The 23,311-nt window shown below is 38.9% G+C and overlaps 1 protein-coding gene across 4 annotated transcripts in view; it reads left to right on the top strand.

The window, feature by feature from the left end:
- DOCK4 (dedicator of cytokinesis 4) overlaps nucleotides 1-23,311 on the top strand; it is a 474,663-nt gene that overhangs the window by 367,278 nt on the left and 84,074 nt on the right. For all 4 annotated transcript variants that reach the window (XM_045166403.1, XM_045166401.1, XM_045166404.1 and 1 more), the window contains exons 27-30: nucleotides 7,829-7,923; nucleotides 19,149-19,224; nucleotides 21,356-21,456; nucleotides 22,163-22,221. In XM_045166403.1, the coding sequence (XP_045022338.1) occupies nucleotides 7,829-7,923; nucleotides 19,149-19,224; nucleotides 21,356-21,456; nucleotides 22,163-22,221 (331 nt within the window). The remainder of the gene's footprint in view (nucleotides 1-7,828; nucleotides 7,924-19,148; nucleotides 19,225-21,355; nucleotides 21,457-22,162; nucleotides 22,222-23,311) is intronic.

Here is a 23,311-nt window from a genome sequence, read left to right on the forward strand (position 1 = left end):
CTCCCTGCTGTCCAAGGGACTCTCAAGAGTCTTCTCCAGAACCACATTTCGAAAGCATCAGTTCTTCAGTGCTCAGCCTTCTTTATGGTCCAGCTCTCACATCCGTATGTGACTACTGGAAAAGCCATAGCTTTCACTATACGGACCTTTGTCAGCAATGTGTACATAGAAGGCACTGTCCCATTTACATGAGGAGACAGTGTCCCAGGCTGTCCAGTACCTCGTGAGGCCTTTTCCCCCAGATTTCTTAACTGAGGTTTCATGATCTCCAAAGGCCTTCTTCTGTGCCTCACCAATTCTGTTTCATATACAACTGATTTCTATCTTGTGTTGTTCTGATACCATCGTATATTTAAACACAAAACATTGAGTTGTATATTGTAGTCAGAAAATCTTTATGAAACAGGAGTGTGATCTTCTTACATGTATGTATAAAGTCCCTCAGTGTCTCTACATTGTCTTCAGGGTGAATTTCCAAACTGCTTACCAGGGAAAAGGTAGGCGATTCATTTGTCTTTTTATTTGCTTATTTATCTTTGGTCCATAGTTATTGTTAGTATCCTGTTTATCTATCCATCTTTTATGTATCTCTACCCACCTACCATTATATCTACTACTGTGGGCAAGAATCCCTTAGAAGAAATGGAGTAGCCATCATAGTCAACAAAAGAGTCCAAAATGCAGTACTTGGATGCAATCTCAGAAACGGCAGAATGATCTCTGTTCATTTCCAAGACAAACCATTCAATAACACAGTAATCCAAGTCTATGCCCTGACCAATAATGCTGAAGAAGCTAAAGTTGAATGCTTCTGGGAAGACCTACAAGACCTTCTAGAACTAACACCAAAAAAGATGTCCTTTTCATTATAGGGGACTGGTATGCAAAAGTAGGAAGTCAGGAAATATCTGGAGTAACAGACTAATTTGGTCTTGGAGTACAGAATGAAGCAGGGCAAAGGCTAACAGAGTTTTGCCAAGAGAACACACTGGATATAGCAAACACTCTCTTCCAACAACACAAGAGAAGACTCTATACATGGACATCATCAGATGATCAATACTGAAATCAGATTAATTATATTCTTTGCAGCCAAAGATGGAGAAGCTCTATATAGTCAGCAAAAACAAAGCTGGGAGCTGACTGTGCCTCAGATCATGAACTCCTTATTGCCAAATTCAGACTTAAGTTGAAGAAAGTAGGGAAAACCACCAGACCATTCAGATCTAATGAGAGATCTAAGTCAAATCTCTTATGACTATACAGTGGAAGTGACAAGTAGATTCATTCGAGGGATTAGATCTGATAGAGTGCCTAAAGAACTATGGATGGAGGAGGTTTGGAACCTTCTACAGGAGGTAGGGATCAAGATAATCCCCAAGAAAAAGAAATGCAAAAAAGGCAAAATGATTATCTGAGGAGGGCTTACAAATAGCTATGAAAAGAAGAGAAGCAAAAGGCAAAGGAGAAAAGGAAAGATATACCCATTTGATTGCAGAGTTCCAAAGAATAGCAAGGAGAGATAAGAAAGCCTTCCTCAGTGATCAATGCAAAGAAATAGAGGAAAACAATAGAATGGGAAAGACTAGAGATCTCTTCAAGAAAATTAGAGATATCAAGGGAACTTTTCATGCAAAGATGGGCTCAATAAATGACGGAAATGGTATGGACCTAACAGAAGCAGAAGATATTAATAGGAGGTGGCAAGAATACACAGAAGAACTATACAAAAAAGGTCTTCAGGACCCAGATAATCATGATGGTGTGATCACTCACCTATAGCCAGACATCCTGGAATGCAAAGTCAAGTGGGCCTTAGGAAGCATCACTACAAAGAAAGCTGTACAACCTTTTTCTTATTCCAGTTGAGCCATTTCAAATCCTAAAAGATGATGCTGTGAAAGTGCTATACTCAATATGCCAGCAAATTTGGAAAACTCAGCAGTGGCCACAGGATTGGAAAAGGTCAGTTTTCATTCCAATCCCAAAGGTGATGCCAAAGAATGTTCAAATTACCACACAATTGCACTTATCTCACACTCTAGTAAAGTAAGGCTCAAAATTCTCCAAGCCAGGCTTCAACAGTATGTGAACCGTGAACTTCCAGATGTTCAAGCTGGATTTAAAAAAGGCAGAGGAAGCAGAGATCAAACTGCCAACATCCGTTGGATCATTGAAAAAGCACAAGAGTTCCAGAAAACCATCTACTTCTGCTTTATTGACTATGCCAAAGCCTTTGACTATGTGGATCACAACAAACTGTGGAAAATTCTTCGAGAGATGGGAATATCAGACCACCTGACCTGCCTCCTGAGAAATCTGTATGCAGGTGAAGAAGCAACAGTTAGAATTGGACATGGAACAACAGACTGGTTCCAAATCGGGAAAGGAGTATGTCAAGTATTGTCACCCTGCTTACTTAACTTATATGCAGAGTACATCATGAGATATGCTGGACTGGAAGAAGCACAAGCTGGAATCAAGATTGCCGGGAGAAATATCAATAGTCTCAGATATGCAGATGACACCACCCTTATGGCAGAAAGAGAACTATAGAGCCTCCTGATGAAAGTACAAGAGGAGAGTGAAAAAGTTGGCTTAAAACTCAGCATTCAAAAAACTAAGATCATGGCACCTGGCCCCATCACTTCATGGCAAATAGATGGGGAAACAGTGGAAACAGTGACAGATTTTATTTTTTTGGGCTCCAGAATCACTGCAGATGGTGACTGCAGCCATGAAATTAAAAGATGCTTGCTCCTTGGAAAAAAAGTTATGACCAACCTAAATAGCATATTAAAAAGCAAAGACATTCCTTCGCCAACAAAGGTCCATCTAGCCAAAGCTATGGTTTTTCCAGTGGTCATGTATGGATGTGATAGTTGGACTATAAAGAAAGCTGAGCACCGAAGAATTGATGCTTTTGAACTGTGGTGTTGGAGAAGACTTTTGAGAGTCCCTTGGACAGCAGTGAGGTCCAACCCGTCTATCCTAAAGGAGATCAGTCCTGAATATTCATTGGAAGGACTGATGCTGCAGCTGAAACTCCAATACTTTGTCCACCTGATACGAAGAACTGACTCATTAGAAAAGACCTTGATGCTGGGAAAGATTGAAGGCGGGAGGAGAAGGAAATGACAGAGGATGAGATGGTTGGATGGCATTACCAACTCAATGGACATGAGTTTGAGTCAACTCTGGGAGTTGGTGATGGACATGGAGGCCTTGCGTGCTGCAGTCCATGGGGGTTGCAAAGAGTCGGACATTACTGAGCAACTGAACTGAACTGATACACCTACCCGCCCCATTTCTGAGCGCTTCCTTTTGCAGCCTGGGTGAGCTTGTGTTCTGTTTTGCCTCTGGGGCTGGGAGGTTCCCTTTCCTTGGCGTGAAATACCTGTGAAAGTGTTAGTCTCTCAGTCCTGTTAGACTCTTTGGGACCCCATGGAGTGTAGCCTGCCAAGCTCCTCCGTCCATGGGATTTTCCAGGCAAGAATACTGGAGTGGGTTGCCATTTCCTTCTCTAGGGGATATTCCTGACCCAGGGATCGAACCCAGTTCTTCGCATTGCAAGTCTGCAATGCAGGTCAATTGTAATGACTTGCAATATGGTCACTGCAATTAATGACCATATTAATTATTTTTAGTCTTTTCTAACTACAATAGACTTTAAATTGTTAGTCACTCAGACATGTCTAACTCTTTGAGACTCCATGGACTGTCATCTACCATCTGAGCTATCAGGGAAGCAGTGAAATAGCTGGCCCACAGATTTATCCTAGTTTGTAGCACATCTTTAAATAGATGAGCACTCATCTCTCCCACAAAACTGAGTTTGAGGAAGGCAGAGGTCACGTTCAGCTCACTCATTGTGGTGTGGCCTGTTGCAGGTACTGTGTACATATTCTTGCATGAATAAATGAAAGAATATATTTTATCCCACTAGGTGTCCCCAGCCTCTTTTACAGTGCCTAGCACATATCAAAGCACCCAATATTTATGAATGAATAAATGTTAATGATTATCTAACACCATAGCAATTACTTCTGCTTTCTTTTCTATTTGAATTTGAGACTTTTTATTGTTTGTGAAGGTTTTCACCTGAACCTTCTTCTTTGAACCTCTTGCACTGCAAAAAAAAAAAAAAAAAAAAAAAAAACAACTATTGCTGTGAAATAACACCTCCCTATTTTTTTTTAAATTTTGATCCCTTATTTGAATAATAACCAGCAATGCAATTAAATAACTATGTTGTGCTATTTGAAGTTAACAAACAAAAAATAAACTGCTGCCAGGCTGCCAATTTTAAAATAATGGCATATGAAACACTTATTTCTGTGTGCTATCCAAACCAGAGTATGATTGCAACAGTGTTCTTTTTTTAAATATTAAAAAGAACCTGTTACTCATTGTTCATATGCACAAAATAACTTCACTTATCTGTGCAGACATTCTTGTTTAGTGAAAAGTCCTTAGAACAGACAAGGAAATACCCTTGCATTTGGAGAGCGATGGGATGTTGAGCCTCACATTCAGGTCTTGGTGCTTTAAAATATTGAAACTGATTTTGAAATGTAACCTGTGACAAGGCAATTGACAAGAATACTTGCTGAACCCGTGTAAGTACCACAGTGAATGTGCTTGTGTTACCATCCAGTGAGACATTAACCTACAGTTCAGAAATATAAAAAGTTCTGCATGCTGCATGAATAGATGAGTGACCGTGTTAATTATTTTTATTCTCTTCTAACTACAAGAGACTTTAAAGTGTTAGTCACTCAATCATGTCTGACTCTTTGAGACTCCATGGACTGTCGTCTACTATGCTCCTCTGTCCATGGAATTCTCCAGACAAGAATACTAGAGTGGGTAGCCATTCCCTTCTCCAGAGGATCTTCCCAATCCAGGGATTGAACCTGGGTCATGCATTGCAGGCAGATTTTTTTTTTACCCTCTGCTGCTGCTGCTAAGTTGCTTCAGTCGTGTCCGACTCTGTGCAACCCCATAGACAGCAGCCCATCAGGCTCCGCAGTCCCTGGGATTCTCCAAGCAAAAACACTGGAGTGGGCTGCCATTTCCTTCTCCAATGCATGCATGCATGCTAAGTTGCTTCAGTCATTTCCAACCCTGTGCAACCCCATGTACAGCAGCCCACCAGGCTCCCCTGTCCACCGGATTATCTAGGCAAGAATACTGAAGTGGGTTGCCATTTCCTTCTCCATTTTACCATCTGAGTCACCAGGAAAGCCCAATCCCTCGCATTATAAAGCCTCAGAGTTCAGCTCCAGAGAGGTTAAATAAATTATCTAGGTCATTGAGTTTGTTAATGACAGAGGCAGGATTAAAATCTAGATTTTCTGATATCAGTATAATGTTCTTTTATTTTTCATTATAAGATTTCTACAAATGAATGTGTTTGGTTCCACAAAGGTAGATGAAGCTTAAAAAGCTACTTGAGGTAGTGAGAGGTTTTCTTCAGGGAAATAAAGGTTGATGTCAGTTTGTAGGCTCTGGCCCAAGGCCCCATGCTGCCACACCTTTTATTTTATGAGATAAATGGGAATAGGAAAATAAGATGGTACAGAAACAGGTTGTATGTCGCCAGTCCTACACCTGGAATAACTTAGTCTTTGTCCCCTGCACTACAAAACAGCAGTCAAATTTCCTAGCCCTGAAGATAGATATCTTGCCTCCTGTAGCCAATTATTCAGCCATTCTTTTTTCCTCTGTGCAACAGACATCCCTCTTTCCTATTCCCTACTGTGAGGGGTGCTGCCTCCAATTTCCAATTCTGTTTAATGATTAGAGGAGAAAAGATGAAACATCAGCATTTTTGAACCTACAGTGGTAAAGATTCCACCTGCCAATACAGGAGATGCAACAAGAGATGTGGATTCAATCCCTGGGTCAGGAAGATCCACTAGAGAAGGAAATGGTAATCCACTCCAGTTTTTTTGCCTGGAAAAGTCCATGGAGAGAGGAGCCATTTGGGCTACAGTTCATGGGGTCACAGTCAGTCATGACTTAGCAACTGAGGGTGCACGCACACACACACAAGCGCATGTGTGCTAAGTTGCTTCAGTAGTATCTGACTCCTTGTGACCCGATGGACTATAGTCCACCTGAATCCTCAGTCCATGGGATTCTCCAGGCAAGAATACTGGAGTGGGCTGCCATTTCATTCTCCCAACGAAAGTACTTGTAAACTATGAAAAACAAGTGACTCCCCACCTTCAGGATTTTTCTTAAATATCTATCTAAGCAAATACATCAAGACAGAAAAGTAAAGTGAGGTATAGCACTTCGAAAGGTAAATGCAAACAGTTTTTGCAAGGGTTATATGTGTTTGTGTCTGCAAAACGCAGAAGAATCAACAGGAAAACTGAAAAAAGTTTTAGAAATGCATTAAAAAGAGCTTCTCACAGTTTTGGTGTGCTAATGACCCCTATCCCAACGGAGGGCTAGAATGGGAGTTGCCCAGAATTATCTGACCTGAAGGAGAATATGTTTGGGAAACTGTGGTAATTCTGCCAACACAGGAAGGGTCTGTCTCACCATTTAAAGACAGATGACCTAGTGGGCATGTTTCCATATGGCATGGACTACACATCAGTGTATGTGTGCTGATGCCAAAGAAGCTAAATTAAATCCTTGTCAAAATATTTATGGGTTTGATGAAAGCTGTTAGAATATGTAAACACACACACACAGCTCCCACGTGTTTCTAGCTTTTTAGGATCTTTCTGTCTACTGATGGTATGGGTGACAATGATAATCTTAATTTCAAGTGGCTTACATGTTTAACCTAATGTGTTGTTAGGTTTGATAAGTAAAACTCTTATATTTGGGGTGTTTTTCTGAGCAACACCATACTGTTACCTTCAGTGAAATTGTGAAATATATTTTCCTAACAGTAATTAAGTTACAAAACTATCTCTAAGTTTTCTAGTTAACAAATCTAAATCGTAATTAGATTGAGCCTGTCTCTTTTTGAATAGGGCAAGCTCCATTTCACTCATTACCTGCAGTGTGTTAGCTTCTTGAGTTCTTATTAAGTATAATGTGCTCCAGCACTTTGGGTCTGTTTCTTACAATGTTTTAAGAAATTATATTTCTATGTCTGACAATAGCTTTTTGTCAAGAGTGTTTCCAGGTGCTCGGCTTAAAGATACCATCTCCATAAATACCAGTGCCCCCTAGTATGGCATCTTTGTGAAGAATACCTTGACATACTCTTAGTTTCTAAGGACTTGTCACTGGGCTCAGCTTCATACACACCCCTCTCTCTATTTATTCTTCCTAGGACCTTCAGATTCTATAAACCTGCATGCGTCCCATTAATCCTGCATTTTTAGAATGCCCTTTAAGAAACATGGATTTTTGCCTAAGATGCTTTTCAATGAGCATAGCTTTCTAAATTCTAACACCCACTTAAAGGAAAGCATAATTGAACTAAGACCCTTTGCAATTCTCTTGAACTGAAAAGTTCTGAAGTTTAGGACACTATAATAGAAGAAAGAAAATACATTTCCCTGCTAATCTGTTAGTAGTTTTCTGTTTTATTTCTCAAACCTAAATGTTTAGAGCTTGTGGAGAAAAACAAAGAGTCATTTCCACTATGCATGAGAAAGAGAAAGGAGGAACGTTTGGGAAGGGTAGCAAATCAAGTGGGCACTGAGAATGGGAAAGATGATTTTTTCTCCTGGGTAAAGTATTGAGTAGGGCTCCTTTCTCTGTAAGTGCTTTAGAAATGGTAACAATAGCTCTGTGTGTGTGTGTGAACAATTACAGTAACTCAGTAAAATGGTCTCTTTCCTCCTTACCCAAGGATTTCCTGCTGCAGATATTTACTGTGTTCCGAATATTGATACGCCCAGAGATGTTTCCAAAGGACTGGACTGTCATGCGCTTGGTGGCTAACAAGTAAGACATTTACATTGATGATAATTGCAACTCATTGAATATGGGAAGAGGAGAATATGAAATGATACATTCACTTTTATCTCAAATTTGAAACATCCAAATCCTGGAGTTCTTTTTCTTTGCTTCTGAGTCAACTTGTCTCACTTGTTTTGTTTCTTTGCTTGCTTGCTTTTCCTAATCATTACTATTTGTTTTAAACAGGTAGTATGTTAACATAGCTCAAAAATCAAACTGTGTAACAGAGTATGCCTTGAGAAGTCCCTCTCCCACCTACTTTATTTACCCCTACTCCCAGCCTGCAATAACCACTTTTATTTGTTTCTTGCATGTCCTTCCACTGTTCCTTTATGCAGAGCTTAGCAGGTAGCAGAATAAATGAATTGTCCTGCAAATCTTTCTTTTACATAAAAATCCTGGCAATCTTTCCAAATCAATATGTAGAAAGTCCCTCATTCATTTATGGTTTCTTTTTCTTTTGTAGCTGTATGATATTCCATTGACTAGATGTACCACAGGTTATTTAATACCAGCTTTGTTTCTGGACCCTTGAGTCATTTCTGATCTTTCTTAACTCATTTGAACTCAGAGAATACACTCAGCATCTCCCATGTGCTGAGCACTGGGAATAAAATAGGATCCCTGAGTTAGGCAGGTGAAGATTGAAGTTCCTTTTACATGCCTGAGTGATGTGACCAACAGAAGGCTGAAAATAGTGCTCTGAAGGAAGTTCAGGAAGAGATAGAGACATTTGGGGAGTTACTGATGTTGACAAAATTAGCTTATATTAAGCATATTGGGGGGAAAAGTAAAATGACCTGAGGTCAATAGTTGAATGAGTAGGAACCAGGGAAGGAGAGTAAGGGATAGTCAGAACGGCCTTCTATTCCAGGAGCTATTCCTGGAGGGCACAGCATCATGGGTTTATCTGCTCTCACACTTTTGGCCTCTATTATCTCAGGATTTGAAATGAAGATGAAGTGGGTTTTTTTTTTGTTTGTTTGTTTTGTTTTGTTTGTTTTTAGGAAAGTGGCTTGATCTTTATCTCCACACTTATAATTTACCCTATTTCATAAGCATCCTTTCCTTCCAGTCCACATTTGCCTGCCTCTCCTTCCTCCTCTTCTTCCATCCCCTAAACTCTCATGCTCGGGGTGAAGGTTGGCTTCTTCAGGTATCTGTTCATGGGTCAAAAACACCATTTGTCCTTCCCAGGTACCCAAATATGATGAAGGTAAGAGCCCCAGGAAGATAGGCTTTGATGTTGATTAGAGATGCCTAATGTGGCTTCTGCTGCAGTACACATTTAGAGACGAGGAGGTGTGAAAATGCTGTGTTAAAAACTTTGTGAAGTAACAAATTGTATAATATGGCATATTATATTTTACATAAGTACAGAAACAGCTTTTCCATTTTGAAGACTAATTGAGAATCCTGAAATAGCTCTCTTTAGAGTTTAGCATATTTAGTTTGATATCTGTGAGTAGAATCAAATATCTCTTCATCTGGATGTCCAGATGCTACAGGTTTAAGTGGGAGCCACTGGTCATGTTTCTGGCCTCATTACCAAACAGCAAGTATTCTGGGTACCTGGAGAGGGTGTTGAGTGGTCCAGGGAGCCAGCACAGGAAGGGGTCTGTGCTGTTGACATCATCATCGTACAGCATCATTGTTTGGTCATCCTGCCTGCCCTGTGTGCACAGGGATATTTTGACTTGAATTAGAATTTCCAGTGGCAGACATTCAGACTGAAAGTGAATTTAACATTTTGTTTCTTTTGTACAAAGGTGGTGGTTGAGCTTCTGAAAACCATGACAATCATGTGGCTTATGATAGGAAATGCCATCTCACTCAGCCGCCACCTAAAAATCTCTACTACACTTGGCAAGACTTTATGGTCATGTGAGTGGGGAGCAGACTTAGAAGTCAGATTCTGTTTTTGAGTAAACTTATAATGTTCAAGATTGCCATCCATAATGGTAGCTAAATAGGAGCATGGTTCTGTTAGAGATGAGCTCTGTGTAATGTGTTTAAACCAAAGATTAGTGCCATAGCAAGTCTAAGAAAAAGGTCGTAAGACTTTGCTGAATGCAGTACCATCATTCCATTGACACCCAAGTCAGTGCTGATAGGAATCTGGCACTACTTTTCCCCTGGTGATGTCTGGCTGTGGTATATCCAACCTAATTCATAGACAGGACTCCACAGCCTGTGAACCACCTGCCAAGTTGGAATAGACCCCCTAATTTCTGCTGTTCAGTTTCCTCTCCTCTCCTCATTTAACTGTCATAGTCATTTCCCATTCAAACCTTGAAAGCATGTGGGATCTTTCTTGTGTGATAGTGGTTTTTCCAGTAGTCATGTATGGATGTGAGAGTTGGACTATAAAGCTGAGCACTGAAGAATTGATGCTTTTGAACTGTGGTGTTGGTGAAGACTCTTGAGAGTCCCTTGGACTGCAAGGAGATCCAACCAGTCCATCCTAAAGGAAGTCAGTCCTGAATATTCATTGGAAGGACTGATGCTGATGCTGAAACTCCAATACTTTGTCCACCTGATAGGAAGAACTGACTCATTTGAAAAGACCCTGATGCTGGGAAAGATTGAAGGTGGGAGGAGAAGGGAACAACAGAGGATGAGATGGTTGGATGGCATCACCAACTCAATGGACATGAGTTTGAGTGAACTCCAGGAGATGGCGATGGACAGGGAGGCCTGGCGTGCTGCAGTCCATGGGCTCGCAAAGAGTTGGACATGACTGAGCAACTGAACTGAACGTTCAGAAATAAACCTTCAGCTATTTGTGTCTTATCTGTTAAAAAATATAAACATCAATTGTACTGATAGAGAAATAAATCTCTGAAAGATATTTTAAATATGTTAAAGAGCCCACACCAGAAATTAAAAGGTTTTACTTTGTTAAATTGTATAGAAGCAAGTTTCAGAAGCCAGATCTAGGTCCCTGAAGTTGACCACCTTTTCTTCCATGACACTAACTTTCTTAGAGAAATATTTGAGAAGTGCCCCTCAAAGAGGCATTTTCACCTAAACTTCCACTTTTACTACCCACTTGCATGCTTGATACATGTCAAATTGCTGGTAACTGGCCCAGAAGTCATCATCACCTAGACTTGAACTCAACTGAATAGCTCATCCCACAAAGTATGTGTTCTTTTATATGTTGGTCCTTTCTTCCAGTGTTTTCAAGGCAGTTAAATGCTATCTTTAAACTGTCCTGTCCCAAATCCTGGAGCTTCTCTGCATTATGTGAGGTCCTACCAAAAGCCATGACTTACAAATACCTGGCTGTTAGTATGGTCTTTTGTTTTTTTCTACCTGAATGTCTCACGTTGTGTGTTCAGGCTGAATTTCCCAAGGATAAGAAAGTTGACTTCTGCTTGCCTGCAAAGCTTAATTGTGCCTGGCCACTGTAAGTTCTTGGTAGATGTTTCACATGAGGACAACTGCTCAATCTGAGAAAGAAGGAACATAAGGAAGATGAAAATTGAGTACCAAAAATACAGGACACTTTGAGACAGGCTTCTCTCCACCCTCTTCCATACACATTGCAAAATACAGTACAAAAATAAAGTCACAGCTTTATACATATTTTCAAGATTTGCTTAGTGAGGAAAGTAAAAATTCCCTAGCCCTGCAGTTAAAATTTCAGACCCTTATTTTGTTTATCTTCTCTGCATGTTGGCTTCAAACATTTACTTTTGTGTGTGTGTGTATGTGTTTTCCCACCAAACACTGAATTGTTTAGCTGATTTACCTTCACCAGTTTATGTTCAAATGAGACATATATAGCAAATAAGTGATTTATGGAATCAGAGTCTTAGGGAAGGTCATCCATTCCTTCACTGACTCCTTCATTGAGTAAATATTTTCTAGTGCCTAATCTGTAAAATAAATGTCCTCATGATAAAAAGCACAGTTCTGAGAGGGGGGCTGTAAAAGGAACTTTGTTCTGGACTGGAATAGGAGGAGTTTTTATGAAGGAGTGAAACGAGCTGAAATCTGTAGCAGGAGTTAATAGGTAGACAGCAAAGGAAGGCTTCTTATCAGCAGGAATAGCATGATCAGATGGCACATTCAAGGATCTGGAAGACTGTGTGGAGGAAATGCCAGGAGGGAAGGAACCAGTAAAAATGAGGTTGGAAGAAGACAAGGTCCAGATATTAGGGGGTAAAGAGACAAGGGAGAAACCAGGAAAGACCAGTTAGGAGCTTAATACAGCAATCTGGGTAAGATATGATGAGGACTTGAACAGGTGGATTGCAGTGAAGGTAGTGGGAAGGTCAATTTTTTTTTAAATTATTTATTTATTTGTTTATTGAAGGATAATTGCTTTACAGAATTTTGTTGTTTTCTGTCAAACCTCAACATGAATCAGCCATAGTTATACATATATCCCCTCCCTTTTGAAATTTCTCCCCCATCTCCCTCCCCACCCCACCTCCCTGGGTTGATACAGAGCCCCTGTTTGAAAACAGATAACAAGACTTGCAGATGTCTGGATGTGGGCAGGAAAGAAAAAAGTTTGAAGATGGCTCTTAGAATTGTGGCCTCAATAGAAGGACAAATGGTGGTAGCATTCACTTAAATGGAAGATACAGAGAGGAATGGGAGAGGTGAGGGATCCTTTATTGAGCAGAAATTTGAGATGCTGTTAGACACCGAAGTGGAGATGTAAGAAAAGAGGCTGGACATGCTTATATGGAGCTCAGAGAAGTTAAGACCAGTGACATGCTAATACATTTGAGGTCCTTGGCATTGGGTAGTATTTGAAGTCATCAAACTGAATCAGAGCACTCTAGAGGAAACTACAGATTGAAAAGAGAAGCCTACTTAAGACTGGGCCCTGCGACATGCCCACCTCCCAAGGTCAAGATGTTTGGAAGCCACTAGCAACAGAGATGGAAAAGGAGTAGCCTATGAAGTAAGATGAGAACCAGAAGGGCATAATATCAACCATACGAGGGAAATATTTCATAAAGGAAGGCAGTAAAGAGCTTCTGGGAGGTTGGAGGATGAAGACTGACAACTATCCCTGGGTTTTGGCAGTGGGATGCAGATACTGGTGACCTTGACAAGTGCTGTTTCAGTGGAGTGGTAGAGATGAAAGTCATCAGAGTGAATTCGAGAGCAGATGGGAATTGAAAAAATGAAAGCAATAATTATCAGCTCTTTAGAAGATTTTGCTGTAAGAAGGAGCAGAGAAATGTGGCTATATCTGGAAGGAGATATGAATGCTAAGATTCATTTCTGAATATGGAATATTATGCATGTTGGTTTACAGATAGGAAGGGCACAGAAAAAAGAAATATTGATAGTGCTAAAGAAAACAGGCCTAAGTGAAGAAACAGTGTCCTTGGGTAAGCCAGTAGGGGTGGGATCAAGTACAGGATTTCTCATCGTGCCTGTCTGAGAACACCTTTCCTGAAGGTAGCACTGTCTGCTGTCAACTTGCAGTGGAAATTAGGTCAGCTGCCTAAGCATACAGTTTAGTTCCATTGACATTGTTTTTTGTGGTGAGACGTTCTCAATGAAGGAAGCTCACCACACTTAGGATAGCACTGATAAAGTACCCACCAGGAAGCTTGGCTTTAGCTAGGAGTGTTGATCCGTTGTAACAGGAAGGAAGACAAAGTATGTGACGCTGACTATGAAAAGTTTTATGTTAGAGTAGATGATCTTTTGAAAGTGAGAACTTGAATGTGTTAGTCCCTCGGTCATGACCAACTCTTTTTCAACCCCGTGGACTGCAGCCCTTCAGCCTCCTCTGTCCATGGAATTTTCCAAGCAAGAATACTGAAGTGGTTACCATTCCCTTTTCCAGGGGATCTTCCCCACCTGGGGATTGAACCAGATCTCCTGCATTGCAGGCAAATTCTTTACCATCTGAGCCACCAGGGAAGCCTGAGGTCTGCCAGGCTCCTCTGTCCATGGAATTTTCCAGGCAAGAATACTGGAGAAGGTAACCATTCCCTTCTCCAGATGTTCTTCCCAACCCAGGGATTGAGCCAGGGTCTCCTGCCTTGCAGGCAGATTCTTTATCATCTGAGCCACCAGGGAAGCCCATTGTCTGTTGAAGACCCATTGAAAAATAATTACTATTGCTTTTTGTTGACGGTGGGGTTTTTCTATTAGGGTCATTATCTTTAAAAACTTTACTGTGGTGGGGCGTGGGGAAGATAGTGATTTTTACCAAAAACTTTATTACTAAGAGAAATATGCCATACTTCCAGAGTTAAAGCAAATATTTACAAAATAATTGTCCCCATCTCCTGGTGAGGTGTGAGGAGTTGGTAGAATGAATACATGAGGAAAGGCAAGAGTTCATTAGGATCTAAGTCTAATAGGCCAAACAAACAAACAAACAAAAACTGAGGCTGTTGCCACATGAGTGATTTTGTACCAACACTGCCCAGAGGAGAAGGTCATGGGATTTTAAAAATCCTTCCATTGCAAGAATCTTTGTTGATTCTTTTGACCTCACCCACACTACATACCTCCCTGACTAAAAGCAGAATCACTTCTTTTCCTGCCTTCCTGTTTTGGCTTATTCTGTGACCTCCACTTGGAGTGGCTTTCACCATCAACTTTGCCTTTCTTAATCTCAGTCTCGTCTTCAAAATATGCATAGAAACAGTATTGGTTCCTTTACAGTGATAAATGTACCATACCAATAATAGATGTTAATAATAAGGGAAACTGGGTATGACGTATACAGAAACTCTCTGTATTATCTTTGCAATAATTCTGTAAGCCTAAAACTGTTCTTAGAAAAAGTTTATTTAAAAAAAATAGCTATAGAAAAGTATAAAAAGTTCTACAAGGCTTACACTTTAGAAATACCTAGTACAGCAAATAATTATCACAAACCATAGATTTAAATACTGGTTTGAAACTACAGTCATTCAGCAAACACTTACTGGGCTAGGCCCTTGGTGATGCAGTGTTTACCATAGACTAATTTCCCAAATATCATTGCTCACCAAGTTCCAGCTCTCATCATCTTCTTTTCCATCTCTAACACCAGACCTCAAAATGAATGATCATGTGCATCAGAATCACGTGGCTGAGCCCTGGCGTGATCTTGCCAAGCCATAGCCTCTGGTGAGACCCTAAAGCCTCATGTATCTTTCAGGTACTACTCATGTACTGACATTTGAGGACCACTAGCTTAGGCCACGGATAAGGCAATGGCAGCTAACTCCAGTACTCTTGCCTGGAGAATCCCAGGGACAAAGGAGCCTGGTGGGCTGCCGTCTCTGGGGTCGCACAGAGTCGGACATGACTGAAGCGACTTAGCAGCAGCAGCAGCAGCAGCAGCTTAGGTCAGTTTCCCTGATGGCCATCCAGGATTTTGATCTGCCCTCTTAACCCTCCAGCTTATAGGGAATTTGTCATCCTCCAAGTTTAGATCTCCTTAGTTTTTCAGTGCACAGACATTAACCTTGTTGATGCCCAATTTATCCAAAAACTGGATATTGGAATCCAAAATATTCAGTCCATTTATAATTTATGGAGATGGGCTTTTGCTTGAGCAGATTATCAGGTTAAAGTAGTTTTCAAAAGGACAGTTTATACGATGAGGTTTCTCTAGGGAGGATGGCATTGCATAAAAATACTTTCTAAATGCCAGAAATGAGGTGGCAGCTGGAAAACTTGAAGAAAGAGCTTTGCTTTCCTGTCTGCTAGTTTCTCTTTTATGTATACATTTATCATGCTGTGCCATAGATTAGGGTTGTCAAAAGTGATCCTTATGGTTGCATTACTATGGCAGACACCAGTATTTTGACCATTTGTAGTAACAGATTGCAAACCTTTCTTGGCTATTGAATTGGAGCCCTGAAATTTGTAAAGTCCACATATTCAGAAACTGAGTCATGAGTAAAAGAATAAAACCAAAGGAGCCACATGGTTTTGGGTAAATTAGAACAAGTAAAGAAAAATCCTTAAACACTACAGGTTTCCACCACAGTGAAGGAGCCATAATATATATGTGCCTTTTTAGCTGATTGAGGGCCTGTATGCCAGGAAACTGTCTTAGTGCTGAGGCATAAAAAGCTCTGGGAGCTGCCTCTGTGACTTGGGCTGAATATTATAAGCATAAATGAAAAGCAATTGAAATAGTCATTTTAAGATCTTTTTAGCCCTGGGAAGTCATATTTTTGAAGGTCTTATCCCTCATCATACTACCTGCCGCATGCCAAAATGAAAAGCAGTTTTTACATTTTGTTTTTTAAAGTATTGGCCTATGTAATAAATTGCCAGGCTTCCCTGATGACTGAGACTGTAAAGAATCTTCCTGCAATGCAAGAGACGCAGGTTCGATCCCTGGGTCGGGAAGATCCCCTGGAGAAGGAAATGGCAACCCACTCCAGTATTCTTACCTGGAAAATCTCATGGACAGAGAAGTCTGGCAGGCTACAGTACATGTGGTTGCACAGAGTCGAACATGACCGAGTGACTAACAAACATATGCAGTACTTTCCAAAGCCCCTGAAAAGGCCTGTGCCCTGTACTTCTTATGCCTGATGATAAAGCACCCTTGGTAAGAGGATGAGATGTTCAGTGTAGAGCAAGGATGAATGTCCTGTTAAAGAGCCACGGCAGTCATTGGCCTAAAATTCTCAAAGGCAGGAGAATGTAAAGCAGTGTTGTTTGGAATGTGTTTCTGACTTGGACCTCTCCAGAGCCTTGCTCTTCAAAAGTTGGATTGTGAATCAACAGTGTGAACATTTCCTGGAGCTTGTAAGAAATGCAGAACTTTAGCCCTATCCCAAGCCTGCTGAATCATGATATACATCTTAACTGATCACCAGGTACCCATGGAAGTTTGTCTAACTTTTAAAAAGGTTTGTCTAGAGCAGTGGTTCTCAGCTCTGGGTGTACATAGGAATCACCTGGGAGCTTTACTGATCCTGAGGTCCACATTGCACCCCAGTCCAATTATTAAATCTCTGGGGTGTGATCCAGACATCTGTGTTTTTTAAAGCTCCCCAGTGATTCCAGTAAGCCGTCAGCTTGAGAGGCTCACAGGTTCTTCATAAAGCCAGAGAGACTCCTTGTTTACCAGCAAGTGCTGTTCAAGAAGCTGTGGATTTTGTTCATGTGTTTGGGATCTGGCATATAAATTACAAATGAGTAGTCTTTGCCAAGGAATCATCGCACTTGGAAGATTGAGTTTGTTGGCTCCTTTCCACAGCATTGGGCCCAATAATCCAAATCTCAGATATGTCATGTTTTACTAACACTAGAGGTTACTGGTTCTGAACAACAGTCCAAGCTAGAGTTGCGGGCCAGAAGGTCGTTTTGATGTGAAACTCAAAACGTATCGTGGTTCTGTGTATGTTTCTTCATTGACTATTGAAGGAAAACTTTTGTTAAGGATGCAAAATTTTCTTCTTTCAACTTAGAAGCCCAACAATGCAATAGGTGCTGGACAAGGAGCCCGTTTCTTGCCTGATAGCGTTCCATTTTCTGATAATTAAGCTTTAGTTTTATATAGCAAGATTTGAATGAACTACTTTAGAAACTTAATCAGTTACCAGCATGGATTTCATCAGTGTCTATAGACAGTTGTCACTTTATACTGTTCTGATATATGTGATTTGTCTCTTTGATGTGGAATTCACTGTTGATATCTGCCATTTGGGCGACAGAAGAAACCATAGGACTTCTCAATCTCATAGGCTTTACCTATGCTTGACTTTCATAGGATGGTTCATTGGAAGGGGTAAATGACATATTAAAAGGCACGTGAATGTAACACAGTGCTGGCTCATGGTAGAGCAAGTACCCAAGAAAATGGTGGCTTTCTTCTCTTTCTTCTTCTTAACACATTATTGACTGGGGGTTTTGGCAGAAGCTAATGCCTGTGGCCAGCAATTTGTTATGTAAGTGAATGCTGAAACATCTCCAGTCAATAACAGGTGACAGAAGATGTATTAATATCTCTGTCAATAAGTTGTTAACTTGAGCTTCCATATTCAACTATCCATTCCTTAGCCTCGTTATTCATCTCCTGCCCCACAGGGAGACTATAATAGTGACTTTTCCAATAGATTGCAATAATGAACATTTATGTTCTTCAAAAACTATAAATATTCTTCTAATGAGTAAATATTCTTTTAATCTCTATTTTACCAGTAGGATAACCAAGGTGTGAGGTTGATGAGGTGTTTTGTTTTGTTTCATGTTATTTTACCTAGGGTCATACAATTACATCCTTCAATTACAAGTCCTGTAATGAGAACTAGGGCCTCATCACATCACAAAGACTTCCTTATGCATGCATCTTAGGAAAGGCCAAAGAGGTTTTAAATATCAATCATTTATAAATTGGTGCTTTGTTTCTGGTGGTTTGGGGAGTGACCTATCTTGTTTCAATAAATGCTGTTATCTGATACTAAATGAGCCAATTGGAATTGCATTCAGTTTTGAACATATGTTCTTGTAGCCGTAAAAAGGAGCAGATTTTGAACAAATTGCTTAACTCAAGAGTTGACCAAGGAAGCTTACTAAATCCTTTTTTAATCTCCCTAGCAGGATACAGATGACTGTATGTGGCCTCTCTTACCGGCTTTCCCTAATTCTCCAGCCCAGAGATGCCCCTTTCTCTAAAGTGCTATAACACTGTCAGTTTCACACAGCTTAGTACTAGGATATAGACAATTTCACAGTCTGTAATGGTTTCTTTAGTGGCAATCTTGTCACCATGGAGAGGGAATCTGACTCCCATAGCTCTTACATGCCCACTAACACCTTAAATAGGGGAGAGCAGAGAGAAGATGGTCAAATAAATACTCAATATAATCCATTGCTTTAGCCTGCCCATTTCATCTTTGGGCTCTCTCTCTTTTGCTGTATTTTATAAGTTTTTATACTTTCGTCCGTGTTAATAAAATATAGACTATTGTAAATTTATTGAAAAGTTTTTGCTTTGTTTAGAAATTTAAATATTGTAAAACATCAAGACAATATAATTCTGAGTCATATGAATTTATAGATTTTTCTGCATATCATTTCAGTGATAGATTCTTTTACTTTTTTTTCTGGGTGTCCTCTTTTTTATTTCTAATATGAATTAACTAATATTGTTCCACAGGTTTACTGAAGAGGTTTTCTTTTGTCTTAATTACTTTATTCTTGCCTAATAAATGGTTTTCACTAATGTGACGTTTTCAACTTAAAATGTATTCTTTTTTTATCACTAGCGTCATTATTACAACAGTTCTGTACCTGTCAGATGCACTTCGGAAGAACTTCTTAAATGAAAACTTTGATTATAAGGTCAGTATCCATTTAGATGACTATCTTGCTTGAGCTAAAAGGTTTTACGTTGTCCCTCAAGAAATTTCCTCATGAATTTTCTTTCTCTTAGTAATAAGAAAATAAAGTTATTCTGGCTACCTCAAATTAATCTTGGAGCATATTAGTTTCAATTATGAATAATGTTAAGAGTTCTTCATTCTATTTGCGAATAAGTTAGGTCTATAACTATGTTCATCAACCTGGTCGAAATCATAGTGCTTAAGAGGAAAGAATGTGCTTTACTATTACTGTAAATTTTGATTTTTTTTCTTTTTAATCCCCTGCAAGACAAAAAGAACTTAGTGCATAATGTTTTAAAGCATATTTTAAAATAGAGTTTATGTAAAGAGCGTATTTACAAAGTAAACTGGTTAGTTCCTTTAGATCTCTATCTTCTTATATTTTAGAATGAACTAGTGAAAAGAAAAAAAATGAAAAATTAGTAAGATTCTTTAGGGCAGATCTCTCTGTAAGTTTGTAATGTAATATGATATGCCGGGGTCTCTAAGAATTCTCCGTATACCATTTTTTAAATAGAGAATGAAAAATGGTAAATAAAGATGGGCAGTGCCTATCCTGGTTTCCCTTCTTAGTGGTGTTTTATGTTTTCGACATCTTAATTTCCCATTCTTTTAAAAATAACATCTTTTATACTAAACATTCAATAAAATTTCCTTATCAGAGAACTAGAAAATACCAAAAGCATAGTAGAAACCAGCGGAATTTTAATGGTTGCGTAATAAATGGCTTTATACTTTATAATAAAATATCAAAATTTCATAATCACCACATTACTTTTTAATATTCAGTTTGTTTCTACTGTTTTATTCTCATAAATTGCTCTTTTTATGTATTTCTTACAAAATAAAATTTGACTTATATTCCTAATTGTTTCTTTGGATAAATATTTATAAAGGAAAATGTTGAGTTAAAGGTTGTAACAATTATATTTGATTGCCTAGGTGTACACCAGTACTAGAGGAGACCATTTTGGGGGGCAATTTGATAAGGGGAACAATTTTTTGCTCTATTTACATTTCTCACTGAGATGAAGTAAAGTCGCTCAGTCATGTCTGACTCTTTGCCACCCCATGGACTGTAGCCTGCCAGGTTCCTCTGTCCATGGGATTTTCCAGGGAAGGATACTGGAGTGGGTTGCCATTTCCTTCTCCAGGGGACCTTCCCAACCCAGGGATAGAACCCTGGTCTCTTGTATTGCAGGCAGATTCTTTACCATCTGAGCCAAGGGGAAGCCCACATTTCTCACTAGTTATGTTATTAATTATTCATTGGTTATTAATCATTAACTATATTAGTTATTGACTAATTATTGACTAAAATTCATGTTTTGTGAGATATCTGTTCTTTTGTTCATCATAATACTTAGAGTTTTATATTCTTTTTAATTTGTGAACACTCTTTATATATAAAATATATTAATTCTTTATAAGGTTTCTCATATTAATCTTTAATTTTACATGATGTCAATAGAAAAGTCATTTCTTTCCCTATGTCCTCCATGTTTTTGGTTACATTTATTTCTGGAAATTTTATTTTGATCTCTTTCTAATGCATTTTTGGTGTAAGAGAACTTAGAAGATTTGTCTGGGTGGGGAATTTTTATGTACTCTCTGAATTTAAATCAATTAGCATATCCAAAAGAGTGTATGTATCTTTCTTTCTTTTTTTTTTTGAGTCCTACATTAAAAAGGGTTCCAAAATGAAATCACACTGAAATAAAGGTATCCAGCTTATGCCTCAGCCTCCTTGGAGGCAGACAGACATGTTATGAGAGAAATGAAGTATCTACCACTTAGCATTTACCAGAGAGCCCAGGAAACTTGGGATACAGCAATATAAAAATAGTATCTAGTTTGTTTGCTTCTTTGTTATAGGAAATTTCACAGATGTATAGAAGTAAAGAGAATAGTATGATGAATCCCTCATGTACCCATACCCAGGTACAGCTACTATCAACTCATGGCCCATCTTATTGCAACTCTCCCCCCATCCACTTAGCGCTTTTGAAGCAAATCCAAGATATCTTGTCACTTCACCTGTAAATATTTTTGTAACCCCATAGTATTTAAATATGTCATTCTCATTGTAGATCTGGGATTCCTACTTTTACCTTGCGGTCATTTTTATAAACCAGTTGTGTCTGCAGTTAGAGATGTTTACACCTTCCAAAAAGAAAAAGGTATTAGAAAAGTAAGTACCAGTGTATAATTGGGTAAGAATATGAGGCAAATCAAATGTTGTGCCTTTTAAAAAGTATTTCAGTTCGAGTGATTAATAAATCTGATCTCCATAACTAGAAATCAAAGTGGAGGGGCAATGACCAAGAGGATAACAAGCAACTTTTCTGGGAATTTCACTATTTTGAGCTTATTTAGAAATCTTTGTCCTCAGTCTTTCAGGATTCAAAAATACTATAGGAGCCAAAACTTATGAGACAAATATGTTTCACTCAAGGGTTAATATGTGAATTTGAATTAGAGGCATCAAGACATGTATTAATACATTGTAAAAATTTGTAGTTATAAAATGAATGGATATAATGTACATACAACACTGTGATTCTAGTTAATAATACTGCATTGCATATTGAAAGTGCATCTTGAAAGTTTTCATCAAAAGAAAAAACATTGTAACTAGTTATGGTATGGATATTAACTGGACTTACTGTGGTGACAATTTTGCAATATATACAAATATTCAAATTATTATGTTGTATACCTAAAGGCAATATGATATTATGTCAGTTATACCTCAGTAAAAGATGTGTACATTAAACATTTTCAATTAAGAACATGTTATCTTTTAATTCAGAATGATAGATTGTGTCCTAAAAAGACACAGATAACTTCTTTTTTCTGGAGCCTTTGTATCAGGTTTGATTTTTGTTCTATTTCAGATATGGTGACATGCGGGTAACAATGGGTTGTGAAATTTTCAGCATGTGGCAAAACCTAGGTAAGTGGTGAAAACAGAAGCCACCTCCTGTTTTATAGCTTATCACTGTTCTTGTAAGGAAACAAATGAAGATGGACAGTTTACCACTGACAGCATTTGAAACCAAATGTCTGATTCAATAAAGAAGTCTAGAGAGACTAAGTGACACTTTGGCATTGAATAAGGCTACAACTGATTCTTCAAATTGGTATCTATCTGAAAAATCACCTTTCTTTTGTGTGTTTCATTGAATGACAAATTTTATAATCTAGCATTATTCCAGTACGACCTGCAATGAGCTAACCTTTTAGAATTTGGAATTATAGCAACTCAGAATCTCTAGAACTCTGAATTGAGGCTGTGAATCATAACGAATTTAAAATAAGCTTCATGAAACATTGACTTGAGCATCTGTACTCTTAAAATCTTGAAACCAATGACCTATATCATAAAAACTATAGCCAAAGGATTTTAAAGCATCTGTAGTTGCTAAGAAACAATTAGATCCAGTTTTGTTAATCTGCCACAGCAGATAGAGCATATTATCCAGCAAATTGATGACACAGATCTGGTTGCATAAAAAAGAATAATATTTAGAAGAAACATTGTTTTAAAATCTCATTGGCATTGGGTTTTTTTATAGAAAGTCATAACTTACTTAATTCGACATGTTAATATGCATGTTTATAGCTCTGCTCTGCTTAGTTGCTCAGTTGTGTCCCATTCTTTTCCACCCTTTGGACTGTAGCCCACCAGGCCCCTCTGTCCCTGAGATTTTTCAGGCAGGAATACTGGAGTGGGTTGCCATTTCCTACTCCAGGGGATCTTTCCCACCCAGGGATTGAACCCACATCTCCTGCATTGCAGGCATTCTTTACCGCTGAGCCATCCAGGAAGCCCTAAGTTCATAGCATTCATTTACTATTGTAATTCTTCCTTGTGATTTATTAAAGTGATGGACCTATTTGAACTGAATATATAATGACCTGAAAGTGTATGTTCTCTTGGACTTATCCAAACACAACTTGAAAATGACAAAATTTGTTTTCTGTAACTGGAAATAGAACCCTTATCATTTTACTTCAATTCATGTTACAGAAGTGATTTTTGA

This window comes from Bubalus bubalis, chromosome 8 (assembly GCF_019923935.1).
Source record: "Bubalus bubalis isolate 160015118507 breed Murrah chromosome 8, NDDB_SH_1, whole genome shotgun sequence".
Lineage (NCBI taxonomy): Eukaryota > Metazoa > Chordata > Mammalia > Artiodactyla > Bovidae > Bubalus > Bubalus bubalis.